The sequence below is a fragment of the Microcaecilia unicolor genome, chromosome 5, assembly GCF_901765095.1.
Source record: "Microcaecilia unicolor chromosome 5, aMicUni1.1, whole genome shotgun sequence".
Lineage (NCBI taxonomy): Eukaryota > Metazoa > Chordata > Amphibia > Gymnophiona > Siphonopidae > Microcaecilia > Microcaecilia unicolor.
Window position 1 is genome coordinate 233253286 of NC_044035.1, and position 15080 is coordinate 233268365.

Here is a 15080-nt window from a genome sequence, read left to right on the forward strand (position 1 = left end):
TAGCCACGTCCAAGTGCTCGTCAGGGCCGTCCTTATAAAGTGCCTAACATGGACGTCCTTCACTAACAAAAAAGGACGTCCCTGACGTGCACTTGGATGGTTTTCCCCCAGATTTTTTTGTGATGGGTGTCCTTCTGTAATGACCACCGCTGGAGAGAGAGACGTGCGAGGATGTCCAAAAAACTATTTGGACATCTCTTTCGATTATGCCCCTCCTCCAGGTCTCTCTCAGCCAATCTCAGTGCGTTTAGCTGACACCAGTGACAGCTAAACACGCTCTGATTGGCTGAGAGAGACCTGGAGGAGGGGCATCAGATGTGCTGCTAACACCCGGGGGCAGACAGAAAGGAGCAAGGCGGCCGGAGCAGAAGCCGCCAATAGCTGCCAGCAGCATCGGGAGCCTCCTCGTAGCCCTTTGATCTCCCTCCCGATTATGGGGACGACTTTTTTTTTCTTTCAGTGAAGGACGTCCATAAAGGACGCCCTTGGCATGCGCAGAGCAGCCAGCATAACGCTTGGCTGCTCTGCGCATGCTCAGCTGGTCGACTGGCTTGGAAGGAAATCCCATGCAAATGAGCTAGCAGCGACCAGCTCATTTGCATGCGATTTCCTTGATGCATTCCCGTTGCTTACCGATTCGCTAAGAAATCGGTAAGGGAAGGGCTTTAACAATGTTTTTAGTGCATCTAGCCCTTATCTCTATATATAAAAGGCACCTCCAACATTCTAATTGAAGCCTCCAACCGGAAACTTGAGGTGGCATAGATATCCGGTTTAGCAAGTACACAAAGGAAAAGAGAGTTGCGAGTAAAGCAATTAACTCCTACCACAGTTGTTTTCTCAGGCACCTGGAGTGGTTGCCCTGGGTGATTAACAAGGTCAGCTGGAGTAAAGCAATTAACTCCTCCCAGAGTCTTGCCCTGGGTGATTAACAAGGTCAGCTGGAGTGCACAGGGAGGGGGAGGGAGACCCTGGAACTGGGAGGAAGGAGGGAGTGATGGGCTGGGCCCCTGGCACACACTCTGATTTATTTATTTATTGCATTTGTATTCCACATTATCCCACCTCTTTGCAGGCTCAATGTGGCTTACAATTCATTGTGGATATTGGAAATAGAAAATATACATTTGGTTTATAGAGGGTTTGGGTTACATGGTGGTGAAGTATATGGTTGTATTACAGCAAAAGATGTTAAAGACATTCCTATCTATATTAAAGATTGTGCAGTTACACGTGTTGATCTTTGTGATATATCTTTTCGAAGAGATAAGTTCTCAGTAGTTTGCGGAAATTGGCCAGTTCATGGACCGTTTTCAGGTTGCATGGTAGTGCGTTCCATAGCTGCGTGCCCATATAGGAAAAGGTAGACGCATGCAACAATTTGTATTTCAGACCTTTACAATTGGGAGGATGAAGATTGAGGAATGTGTGAGAAGATTTTATTGCGTTCCTGTGAGGTAGTTCTATTAGGTCTGACATGTAGGCTGGGGCGTCTCCATGGATGATCTTGTGGACTAGGGTACAAAGTTTGAACGTGATGCGTTCTTTAAGTGGGAGCCAGTGTAGTTTTTCTCGTAGTGGTGTCGCGCATTCATATTGTGATTTACCGAATATTAATCTGGCTGCTGTGTTCTGGGCTGTCTGGAGTTTTTTAAGTATTTGCTCTTTGCAACCAGCGTATAGTGAATTACAATAGTCCAGATGACTGAGTACTAGTGATTGTACCAGATTGCGGAAGACGGACCTTGGAAAAAATTGTTTAATTCTTTTTAGTTTCAACATTGAGTGAAACATCTTCTTGGTTATGTTTGTAGCATGATTCTCAAGTGTTAGGTGTCGATCAACGGTGACTCCAAGAATTTTTAGGGTGTCCGAAACTGGTAAGTTGAGATTAGGTGTGTTAATGGTGGTGAATTTATTCTTATTGTATTGCGAAGTGAGTACAAGGCATTGGATTTTTCTGCGTTAAGTTTCAGCTGAAATGCGTTTGCCCAGGACTTCATGATGTGTAGGCTATGCTTGATTTCGTTGGAGATTTCCCTTAGATCTTGTTTGAATGGGATGAAGATCGTTACATCATCAGCATATATATGTGGGTTCAAGTTCTGATTCGATAGTAGTCTGGCCAAGGGTGTCATCATTAGGTTGAATATGGTCGATGAGAGAGGGGATCCCTGTGGAACACCACATTCGGGTGTCCATGTAGCTGATGTAGTCGAATTTGATGTCACTTGATAAGAGCGTGTAGTTAGGAACCCCTTAAACCAGTTGAGAACGTTGCCTCTGATACCGAAGTATTCGAGGATGTGTAATAAAATTCCATGGTCAACCATATCAAATGCGCTTGACATGTCGAATTGTAACAGTAGTATGTTGTTCCCGTTTGCTATCAGTTGTTTGAGTTTTGTCATGAATGTAACTAATACGGTTTCAGTGCTGTGATTGGCGCGGAATCCTGACTGGGGATCGTGTAATATTGAGAACTTGTTTAGATATTCTGTGAGTTGTTTGGTCACCATACCTTCTGTTATTTTGGTGATTAAGGGAATGGATGCTACTGGTCTGTAGTTCGTTAGTTCGTTGGCATTTTTCTTTGCATCCTTGGGTATGGGGGTGAGTAAAATGTTACCTTTCTCCATTGGGAAGAGTCCATTTTGTAGCATAAAGCTTACGTGGTTTGTCAGGTCCATTATGAATTGTTGAGGGGCTGACTTCATAAGGTTGTTTGGGCACATGTCTAATTTGCAATGAGATTTGGCGAATCTTTTAAGCGTTTGTGAGATGAGGTCTTCCGGTAGTATTGTGAATTCAGTCCGGATCCTGTCTGCTGGGTAAACTCCAGGGTCTGGGTCTAGGCATTCTAGGAGTGCAGTGTAGTCGGTGGGGCTGACAGGTATTTTGAGTCGCAGTTGTATGATTTTCTCCTTGAAGTACTTCGCCAAGTCGTCAGCTCCCTGGTGTGTCTTTGCTGTTGTTAGTGACCGGGGTAGTATCTAGTAATTTATTCACGAGTTGGAAGAGTTTGTGTGTGCCTTTGTAGTTTGGGCCAATTTCAGTTTTGTAGTATTGTCTTTTGGTTTGTCTTATTGTATATTTATATTTCCTTCGGAGTTGCTTCCAAGCGTTGAGACTAAGATCATCTTTCTTTTTATTCCATGCGTGTTCTAGTTTCCTAACTTGTGTTTTAAGTTTTTTCAATTCTTCATTGAACCATGGTATTGAGTTCTTTCTGTGCAAGGTTCTGGTTTGGATTGGGGCAATGTTGTCTAGTATTAATTTACATCTGTTATTCCATTCTGAGAGGAATTGGATTGTGTCTGTCTTTGTTGTCCATCCGTTGATGTAGATTTGTTGCCAGAACTTATCCGAGTCTATTTTACCTCTTGTGGTGTAGGTTTTTCATTTTTGTTTGTTGGGTAAGTCTTTCATTCTCCATAGGAGGGTGATATGTGCTTTGTAATGGTCTGACCACAATATAGGTGACCAGTTAGTGTTTGTTAATGTAAACTTTGCGTCATGGTCAAATTTGTGTGTTATGACGTCTAATGTGTGTCCTTTTTTGTGTGTTGGTTCCGTGTTTTGTCCTTGTAGGTCCCATAATTGTAGGAACTTTTTACAGTCTTGGGTACTTGTTATGGTGAGATCTTCCAGGTGTAGGTTTATATCTCCTATTATGATGAGGTTAGAGGAGGAGATGCAGGTGTTCGAGATAAAATCCATGAAGTATGTTTGGCAGTCTCGCCAGTTGCCTGGTGGTCTGTAAAATATAACTGCGTTAAGGTTCTCCTGCAAGTTTGGGTGGCTAATTCTTATGGAAGCGATTTCAAGTTGTGGCAGTATGGATTCAGCTGTGTTTGTGATGTTCAACTCCGATTTGTATATTATGGCTATTCCTCCTTCTCTTCTTCCGTTTCTTGTCCAGTGTGTAATTTTGTATCCTGGTGGGCACAATTCTAAGATTATAGGGTCTTGAAGGCTGTGAACCCAGGTTTCCATGATGAATAGGAGGTCAAGGTTATCTGCAGTGATCCAGTCTGTTATGGTCTCTGTTTTGGTTACCACTGATCTAGCATTTATGTATCCCATTTGGATTGAATGGTAAGGTTCTGTTCGGGGCGTTGATGTTTTAATTTTTATTAGTTGCCTGTTTTCTTGATGTCTACTTTTGTTGTGTCCTTTCTTCCCTTTCTGTTGGTTATTTCCGTATGTATTTTTTTTTCCTTTTAATTGATTGTTGTTCTTTTGTTCTGGTGGGTTATGCGTAATTTGTTTGTAGGGTGTGTGTGTTGTAAATTGGTAAATTGGTGTTTGAGTTAGGAATAGTCCATGCGTAGAATATTAAGGGGAGGAAGTAGATTATCATAATCAGTTTGTTGGTGTTCATGTTGGCTATTATTCTGAGATCTGTGATATGTATTTAAATGTATATAACAGGTAACAGATCGTGCCTCGTTATGGTGTTATTAGAGATCTAGCAGTCATTTATAAGACATTTATAAGATGGACATATAAGAGCATTTAGAAGCAAAACAATATTAGAGGCTTTTAGCATGTGTTTGAAGGCAGTAATGCAATTAAAACATTTATGCTAGCATTTAAATAATTAAGTGTAGCAGTCAATTATAATACAAGGCACTTAAAAGCATTTAGAAGTAAGGCAGCTAGAAGCAAGGCTTGTAAGATCTTGAGGTGCATTTAAGAGTAACAATGCAATTATAACATTTATGCTAGTTAGATTCTAGAAAGTTTCTTACAACAATATTTCAGCAACCAGCAGTTCGATTAAAGCATCTATGCTTAAAGTTTATCACTAGAGTTTCTTGCTATAATGTTTTGGGAAGCTTGCCAGGTGCCCTTGGCCTGGATTGGCCGCTGTCGAGGACAGGATGCTGGGCTCGATGGACCCTTGGTCTTTTCCCAGTATGGCATTACTTATGTACTTATGGCAATCAAACAAAGGGTTGACCTGAACAGGCAGAGGTCTGAGGGTGCGTTCCACCGTCTGCTCTCTAGCCCAGGTCCGTACTTGTTCGCTTCTCTGCTCATACGAGTGGGATTAAGTCCAGCACTTTTCAGGCAGGGTCCCGTCTTGTCCTGTGTAGGTTCGCTGGTGGTGTTTGTCGGCCAAGATCTGCGTTAGCGCCAAACAGTCGTGTTCTGTGCGATTCACGTGGTCCAGGCATGGGCTGCTCTGGGCTTTACGTCGTGGAGGGAAGCTACGCCCGGTCGGGTCCCCTGGCAATTTCGCTCTGTCTGGGAGGTTTTTCGGACCTGTGTGTGATCAACCGTGCCACTCACCTTCCTTTTGAGAGCAATCTGGCGACACTTGTAGCTTGCGCCTCTCAGTCACAGTGAAGTTCCGAGTACTCTCTTGCTCGCGGCACACTACGAGGCTCCGATAGCTCTCCGTCCCACAAAGCTCTAATCCGGAGCCAGGGAGGGCAAGGCCGTCAGTTATATACTAGTTTATTTATATATTGGCTGTTATATCCCACATTATCCAAAATCAATTTCAGTTCAAGGAGGCTTACATACGTTACAAAAGTTGAATTACAGTGAGTGTGAGATTTGAAGATTATTACAAAGCGAGAGAACAGTTTTACTAGTGCAGTGTTATGATGGTCAATGGAAATACTGAAATTACTCCCCTTTATCAAGCCGTGCTAGCGGATGCTGCACGGTTATGCCGACACAGTGTCTGCATTACTGCTTGGCTTTGTAAGGGGGGGGGGGGGGTTAATTAGTATCTTGAGATTAAAAAAAACAAAAAAATTATGAACAGGAAAGTTTTTAGGGATTTGTGGAAGGGCAGGTAGTTATCATTCTGTTTTATTTCTCTTGGAAGAGAGTTCCACCATTTTGTGCCTAAATATAAAAAGTTTATACATACATGAAGAGGAAAAGAAATGACTAAATATCTACTTTTAGAAATTGGGTCACTTGAAGCAGCATTGATGACAAAAAGGTTGTTCTGACCTCAACGGAAGCCATCTCATTCTGGTGTGGTAGAGCCTGCTGTGGATTAAAGTTGCTGACCATTTCTGAGTGCCTGGATACCTGGAAGGTATAGAAAAGGGAAGGAGAAATGATGGCCACCTTGGGGGGAGGATGAGAAGGAAAAGGAAATGCTGGCCATCTTGGGGGGGACGGGTCTAGAGCATAGGCGGTCGGTGGCCCAACTGGTTGGGGAGGCTAAAGGGGGCGTGGTTAGGGGTGGGGCCGGGGGTGGAGCTTAAATCCATAATTGTCTGATAACACACAGAAAATAAAAATAAAAGTCACAATACCTTTTATTAAATTTAGATATTAGATATGTATCATATGTCAAAGAATAAAGTAGTTGCTCAAAGCATATACTAACCACAATCACTCAACTGCAAAACACTATGCACAACTTTGTGCAAAAAAAATTCTCAGAACCTTACTGTACCATAAATATTACACTGGGCAGAACCTAATACACCAATATACCACCCATACGGAAAATGCAGACCGTCAACAATATGAAACAAGGGATCATAATATCACAATTCTCATGTAGAGCCACAAAACACCCTAATTCATGTTTAATGTGGGATAAAATGCCATAAATAAGTAAATAAATATAAACTTTCAATGTTGAGCAGCTGATTCTCAAAGTGGACATATTCCAACCACTATAATGAAAATAAAATGATCTTTTCTACCTTTGTTGTCTGGTGAGTTTGTTTTTCTGATCATGCTGGCCCAGTATCCGATTCTGCTGCTATCTGTCCTCTTAACTCTGTTTCCAGGGCCTCCTTTCCATTTATTTCTTTACTTTCCGCCTTTCTTCTTCATTTCTTGCCTTACATCCGTAAGTAAAAGCTGGGTCCGCCACAGACTTGACTGTCCAGTGGATCCAGCTTCTGCCTATTTTCTTCATCCATGTGCAGTTTTTCTCTCTTCCTTTTCCCTCATCTCATCTCCTTCCTCACTCTTCCCTCCTCTCCATCCATGTCCAGCAACCCTCCTCTCCCCCCTGCCCTCCCCTCCATCCACCCATGTACAGCAACCCTTCTCTCCCCTCCCCTCCATCCACCCATGTCCAGCAACCCTCTCCCCTCCCTTCCAGCAACTCTCCTCTCCCCTGTCCTCCCCTCCATCCACCCATGTCCAGCAACTCTCCTCTCCCCTGCCCTCCCCTCCATCCACCCATGTCCAGCAACCCTCCTCTCCCCCCTGCCCTCCCCTCCATCCACCCATGTCCAGCAACCCTCCTCTCCCCCCGCCCTCCCCTCCATCCTCCCATGTCCAGCAACCCTCCTCTCCCCCCTGCCCTCCCCTCCATCCACCCATGTCCAGAAACTCTCCTCTCCCCTGCCCTCCCCTCCATCCTCCCATGTCCAGCAACCCTCCTCTCCCCCCTGCCCTCCCCTCCATCCACCCATGTTAACCATCTCGTTCCAGCCTCCCCCCACCAGCAGCCCATGTCAACCATCTCCCTTCTAGCCCCTCCCCCACTCAACGCCAGACATTTCCTGCCTTCTTCCAGCCCCCCCGATCCCCCGCTCCCCAGGTCGTCCATCATCTCCCGTCTGCCCTCAGCTCCCCGATAGCCCTCGTTTTCTTCCTGCTGCCGCCCTGCCTTTAAATATTCTATTTTTCCTTGAGTCACGGCGCCGGCATTGAAAGCAGCAGTAGGCTGGGCTCGGCTCCAGCCTTCCCTTCCCTCACATGGTTCCGCCCTCTTCTGATGTATTTCCTGTTTCCGCAAGGGCAGAACCATGCAAGGGAAGGGAAGGCTGGAGCTGAGCCCAGCCTGCTGCTGCTTTCAATGCTGGTGCCACAACTCGAGGAAAAATAGAATATTTAAAGGCAGGGCGGCGGCAGGAAGGAAAGGAGGGCTATCGGGGAGCTGAGGGCAGACGGGAGATGACGGATGACCTGGGGAGCAGGGAAGCCTGCAGCTCGCAGGGTGGGGGCAGCAGGGGAAGAAGGTCACGGTTGGGCTGGGGAGGCTTAGCCTCCCCAAGTCTCTTATACGGGGGGCGCCTATGGTCTAGAGGGGAAGGGAGGTGCTGAACTATGGGAAAGGGAGGGGAATAGGGCCTTGAGATGCTCGGTGGGGGGGAGGTGCATGGCTGAAGGTTCACCTAGGGCATCTTTACACTTGGTCTGTCCCTGGCAGCGATTGGAGGGAAGAGGGTGTGGGTAAAGAACATAAGGGAAAAGGGAGAAAGGCTGGGGGAGAGAAAAGGAGAGGAAGTGACTGGTGGAAGAAAAGTTATAAAACAATAATTAAAAAACAAAAAGGGAAAAGAAAACAAACAATGAAAATCAATCTTCCAAAAAAAAAAAAAAAAACCCCAAACAAATGGAGCAAACAGAAAAAAAAGAAAGAAAGACAAGAATAATAATGCAAGTATAGAAAAGTAAAGTAGTAAATTATAAGGGGGAAATGTCTAAATATTTTGGCTAGTTCCTGTGTTTTCTAAATATTTCCCACTCCTGGCTGAGACTTTAATCCATGAAAATGATAAATCAATAGAAAGAAAGCAGCCAAACATGTTAAAGTTCAAAAGAACAATGTTTGTAATAAAAAACCAAACATGACAACCCGCATTTTGATTTCATATGAGGCATTTTCATCAGGATTATAGAAAAAATGCGATAGCCAACTCTGATGAAAAAATGGTTTGAAATTTGGGGGGGCGGGGTGGTAATGATTCATTCAATTTCATTATGTTGGGGTAACTAGCTAGTTTTATTTGGTTGATTTGCTGACATCGAGACGACTACATTGTTTTTTCAGACCTCTTTTTTGTCCTGGAGGATTTGTGCTAATGACAACATAATTTCAGGTACTGCCTAAATTGGCCTAGCCCTTATATCAAGCCGCACTAGCGGCTGCCGGTGCGATATTTCCGACAAAGCCCATTCAAAGTGAATGGGCTTTGTTGGCATTACTGTGCAACAGCTGCTAAGGCTTGATAAAAGGGCGCCTTAGTCTTATATTACCATTAGGTAGACTTGTGTCTGATTCCCATGAAGATATTTCTAATCCGAAAATGAAATTTAAAAGTATATTAGCATGACACACAGTGACAGGATAATAAGATCATTATCCAGTTTTTTGGGGTGAAGGCTTCAAGGAAAGCTGTCCATGGTGTGCCTGTCAGATAGTTACAGTTAACTTATGCCTAAATAGTATTTTTTATTTCTCTTTCTATCTCAGATAACATGCAGTAGTTATGATGTTCACATACAATGTGCTCTCTCTCTCTTTTTTAGCACCTCTGAATAAACCTTCAGTGACTTGCAGAGAAGAGAAGGGCTTTGTCATCCTGACCTGTAATGCGACCAGCAGTGCATCTGAAGAATACACCTGGAAACACAGCAATGGAGAGGTGGTATCGACAACTGATATCTACCAGCTACTAGATGATAACAAGACTCTCAATATTAGTCTGGCAAAGGAACACCCAGAGAAGAGCATGGTGTGTGTTGTAAAGAGCCCTGCATCAGAGAAGACTGAAAGCATCTTTATCAGCGAATGTCTGAGTAAGTACTTCCTGCTGGTACTCATGTAGAGTTAGGGGATCAGGAGCTAGAAGGAGGCAATCCCTACATAAGAGAGAGGCACAGCAGTGGGGTAGCAAGGGCGGGGCGGTGGGGGCTGTCTGCTGCGGGTGCACGCCGCTGGGGGGGGTGTTGGCTCCGCTGGTTCCCTGCTCTCTGTGCCCCGGAACAGGTGTTCTGGGGCAGAGGGAGCAGGGAACCAGCGGAACTGACACCTCCCCTAACGGCGTGCACACGGCAGGCAAGAATGCACTTGGGGGGGGGGGGGCTTGGGTGATGCGTCGAGGGGGGGTGTCATGCTGCACCCGGGGGGGGGGGGGTGCGCAGCAGCGAACCGTCCCGGGTGGCAACCACCCTCGCTACACCACTGAGGCGCAGCTTTGCACTTTCAAATTACTCGGACTGAAAGCTGTACTACCTGGTGGTCATGTGAAGGACTGTGAAATGTGTCATAGTTTCACACTAGATTGCAGCAAATGGATCTCACATTATAAAAGCCCTTTATCATTGTTCTTTAGCTGACAGTCTTAACAGTGGCCAAGAACGCACTGGCAGCTATGTGAAAATCCAATAGAACTGTATTAATTTTAATTTTTTAAAAACAAATATTTGGATGACCCAGTCATATTATGCTTTGTTTTCTCCTGGAGCTGATATTGGAGAAACGAGGGACATTTTCTCTCAGCAGCTTGTGGAAGGTTGAATTGTCAATAGAGACAATAGAAACCAGAAAGAATTATTGTAGGCATAATGGGCATTGGTTGAAGAATGTCAGGTGAGGTGATGGTTGTTATTGTGTCTGTTCATGATTCTGACCTGGAGGGAAGTGGGGAGAAGAAATTTGAATGAAATAATTCCCATACATTCCTTTGTAATGAAACAAAGTGTTATAATATATCTAACCATTAGGGGGCAATTCTGTAACATAGGCGCTAATATTTATGCACATTCCCTCAGATTCTATATAGCGCGACTTAAGTTTTGCATGCAAATCCAGTTGTATTCTGGCTTTGCGTGCACAACTTAATTAGTTAAGCCAATTAGCACGATAATTGCCACTTCCTTGTCATCAAGCAGATGAAGCCATTACGTATGGGTTGTGTCCATCAACCAGCAGGGGGAGATAGAGAGCACTCAACTTTTCACAGTGCCTCATGGCCAGCTAGCTCCACTGCCTCTTCAGTATTCTCTATCTCCCCAAGCAGGGTGGCTACAGCTTCTTCGAGCTCCATCAAAAATCTGCCTGGGGGTGGCTCCTGGCTTGCCAGTTGTTAGCCGGGGTGTTAGAGGCTATAGCAGCTTCACTTTGAAGGCACAAAGGTCAGCCCTTTCCCTGCCTTACCCATGCCCCCGTGGATGTGGACATATTAGCTTGCTTTTCCCTGTCCTTTCCCACTCAGTGGATGCAGGCACATTGGTTTGCCTTTCCCACTTATCTGAGCCTCCGGAGTGTTTTTATTTACCTCTTTTGCCTCTGCTTTCCTCACAGCGTTAAAAATAAATAAATAAATAAATAATTAAAGTCGCGCTTTAGCGCAGCGATCTTGGAAAAGAGGTTTTTTTCTTGAGATTCTTCTGCAGGACCGGAGCTGTGATACTCGGTCTAGTGAGGTAAGAGTGTTTTCTGACTCCTCCGGGGTGGGCCCACGATCGGGATGTTTTTGGCGCGAACCGCCATTTTTGAATTTTACCGCCGTTTTCGGCGATGGCTGCGGAGACTGTAAAGCGCTGTTGTAAATGTGGCAAGCGCAAATCAGCAGCGGGGCTCTGTAATTTGTGCTGTACAGACGGTAGAGCCAGCCCGAGCATGGCGAGCGGCGATCTTTAGCGCTCTGAGCTGGCAGCGGACGCCATTTTGGATTTTCCACATGGCGCGGCCTCCGTTGCGATGGAGAGCCCTGAATCCGGGGGGGGGGGGGGGGGGGGGGGTCCTCTGAGAGAGGCTAATAATAGAGCTGATAGCCCTGGGCAGGATCCGGCCGGTCAGGGAGCGGTTTTCTCCCCTGATTTTGTTTTAATGCTGCATAGGGCATACATGCTTAAAAGAGCTCTTCCACAGGGATCTTTGGACCCTCTGCCTGCCCCCCCAGTGGATCCTGGCCTTTTGGAGTTGGCTTTGCCTGTTTCTTATCCTCCTGATAAACGCAGAAGGGCTAATTCCCCTTCTGAGTGTGGCGCACCCCCCCCCCTCCCCCCGTAGTCGGGCTATGAGGATTCTGAGGGGTCTGGCAGAATTTCTTGGGCTGAGGAGCCAGAGTCGGGTGCAGAATTGCCACAGGAGCTTGATGATCCGTTTGCGGTGAGAATTTTCCACAGCGAGGAGCTGCCAGCGCTTATTTCAGATGCCTTACAAGCCCTCTCGATTGAAGATCCTGGGAGTGGCACAGCCTCCTCTGTTATTCCAAGAATGGCTAGTACCAGAAAGCCTGCTCGAGCCTTTCCTTTGCATGACTCCATCCAAGAGCTTATTTCGGCTCAATGGGCTGACCCCGAGGGACCTTTGAAGGTTGCCATGGGGCAATTATACCCTCTGAGTGAGGAACATTTGGCTCGCTTTGCAATGCCTAGTGGATGCCCTGGTCACGTCTGTGACAAAGAGAACTACCCTCCCTGTTGAAGGAGGTGTTGCCCTGAAGGATATTCAAGACCGCAGGCTTGATTCAGCTCTGAAGCGGTCCTTTGATTTGGCAGGTCTCACTGTTCGGGCGTCTGCATGCAGTTGTTATGCTGCTAGAGCCTGCCTGGCTTGGTTACAGCAGGCAGTGGAACAGCCCGGTGATGAAGCGGAGACCTTATCTGAAGTGGCTCCGCGGATGGAGTCGGCCTTGTCCTTTTTGGCTGACGCCCTTTATGATATGGTCAGAGCTTCGGCTAAACAAATGGCTGTAGCAGAGGCGGCTCGCGGCAATCTTTGGCTACGACATTGGGCGGCGGACATGGCCTCTAAGCAAAGGTTGGTGAAGTTGCCCTTTCAAGGCCTTCTCCTGTTTGGTGAGGAGCTGGAAAACATTGTTAAAGGCCTGGGGGATTCCAAACCTCAGCTCTTGCCCGAAGATAGGCCGAAGCCTTCCTCTAAGGGTCAGGCAGTCCGCTCCTCTTACAGACCTCGCTTCCATGAAGCTAGAAGGTACCGCCCGGGGCATGCTGCTGGGTTCACTTCTCGTGCCCGCTTTCAGCAGAGAAACTCCTTTCGCTCGGACAAACGTTCCGCAGCTGCCGGTTCAAGGCCTGGAGTTCAGGGGCAACCTTCTCAATGATGGTGCGCCTGCCCCCTCCTCGTTTCCTGTCATCGGAGGAAGACTTTCCCTCTTTTTTCGAGGAGTGGGCCAAAATCTCCGCAGATCAGTGGGTCTTGGACCTGATCAGAGACGGATACCGAATAGAATTCGATGCCCCGGTGAGAGACGTGTTTGTGGAGTCCCGATGCGGTTCTGCTGCCAAACGGGCGGTGGTAGAGGAGACTTTGCACAGTCTGTGCCAGATAGGGGCTGTGACCCCGGTGCCTACCGCCGAACAAGTTCTAGGCCGCTACTCCATTTACTTTGTGGTGCCACGAAAAGGCGGGTCTTTTCGCCCGATCCTGGACTTAAAAGAGCTAAACAAGTCCTTAACAGTGCGGCATTTTCACATGGAAACCCTGCGCTCCGTCATTGCGGCGGTACAGCCAGGAGAGTTTCTCACGTCTCTGGACCTGAATGACGCTTACTTGCATTTACCAACGTGGCCCCCGCACCAGATGTTTCTACGGTTTGCGGTGTTGGGAAAACATTTCCAGTTTCGGGCCTTGCCTTTTGGCCTTGCCACAGCACACCGAACCTTCTCCAAGGTAATGGTGGTAGTAGCTGCCTTTCCCAGGCGAGAGGGTATCGGGGTTCACCCGTACCTAGACGACTGGCTCATCAGAGCAGAAAAAGAGAGTCATCTAGCTACAGCCAGAGTGGTTTCAGACCTTCAATCTCTGGGCTGGGTCGTCAATATGGCCAAACGTTACCTGACCCCCTCGCAATCTCTAGAATATTTGGGGGCCAGGTTCGACACAGCCTCGGGCTATATATTTCTTCCCGAGCAAAGGCGGTGCAAGCTTCAGAATCAGGTCCGTCTGCTCCTGAGGATGCCCCGCCCGCGAGCTTGGGACATTGTCCAGCTGTTGGGATCGATGACGGCCACCTTGGAAGTGGTGCCATGGGCGAGAGCGCACCTGAGACCTCTACAGTATTCTCTACTTCAACGATGGTCTCCAGTATCTCAGGATTATCAGTGCAGACTTTCTTGGCTCCCTGCGGCCCGCCTCAGTATGGAGTGGTGGCTCTCGGACAGCATGTTGCGGCGAGGAATGCCGCTGGTGCTCCCCGATTGGTGCCTAGTGGTGACAGATGCCAGCCTGAAGGGCTGGGGGCGCACATTGCAAGGGGAAGCATGCCCAGGGTCTGTGGACCCCTGACGAGTCGGAGTGGTCCATCAACCGCCTGGAGTTGAAAGCGGTGTTTCTGGCTCTTCTGGCCTTTGAAGTGACCCTGGAAGGATTGGCTGTCCGAGTGATATCGGACAACACGACAGCAGTGGCCTATATAAATCAACAAGGCGGCACTCAGTGCAGAGCTCTAGCCGCGCAGGCCGAACAAATTTTCCACTGGGCCGAGCTGCATCTACAGTCCCTGTCAGCAGCTCACATTGCAGGTCAGAGCAACGTGCAAGCCGACTATCTAAGCAGGCATCAGATCGATTCAGCGGAGTGGGAACTAGCAGACGATGTATTCCTGCAGATATGTGCCAAATGGGGCAAGCCAGTGATGGATCTTATGGCGACCAGTTCCAATGCCAAAGTCCCGTGCTTCTTCAGCAGACGGAGGGATCCTCGCTCTGCCGGGTTGGATGCCTTGGCTCAACCCTGGCCCCTGGGCTTGCTGTATGTCTTCCCTCCGTGGCCCTTGATAGGGCGAGTGCTCCTGCGGATTCGGCTGCATCCAGGAGAAGTGGTGCTTTTCGCCCCGGATTGGCCCAGGAGGCCTTGGTATGCGGACCTCCGACAGATGCTGTTGGAGACTCCCTTTCCGTTACCTCTGGTTCCGCACCTGTTGTCACAGGGTCCGGTAGCCATGGAGGACGCCTGCCGCTTTGGTCTTATGGCATGGCGATTGAGAGGGCGCAATTTAGAGATAAAGGCTACTCAAATAAGGTAATTTCCACTCTCCTGCAGGCCCGTAAGCGCTCCACTTACGTGGCTTATGCCAGGATTTGGCGCCAGTTTGAATATTGGTGTGTTTCAAGAGCGCTTTCTCCGTTGCGGGCTCCTGTCTCGCCAATTCTGGACTTTTTGCAGGATGGTGTACACAAAGGCTTGGCCTATAATTCCCTGCGGGTGCAAGTGGCAGCATTGGCCTCCCTGCATGGCAAGGTTGAAGGCGTGTCCTTAGCTGCTCATCCAGATGTGGCACGGTTTCTTAGAGGGGTGCTTCAGCTCCGTCTTCCCGTGCGGGCACCTTGTCCAGCTTGGAACCTGGGGTTAGTATTGAAGGCCCTTCAGGGGGCTCCCTTTGAAC

The 15080-nt window shown here is 47.6% G+C and overlaps 1 protein-coding gene across 3 annotated transcripts in view; it reads left to right on the top strand.

Moving 5' to 3' along the window:
* CD58 (CD58 molecule) overlaps positions 1-15080 on the top strand; it is a 246053-nt gene that overhangs the window by 66327 nt on the left and 164646 nt on the right. For all 3 annotated transcript variants that reach the window (XM_030203880.1, XM_030203881.1, XM_030203882.1), the window contains exon 3: positions 9253-9522. In XM_030203880.1, coding sequence (XP_030059740.1) covers positions 9253-9522 — 270 coding nt within the window. The remainder of the gene's footprint in view (positions 1-9252; positions 9523-15080) is intronic.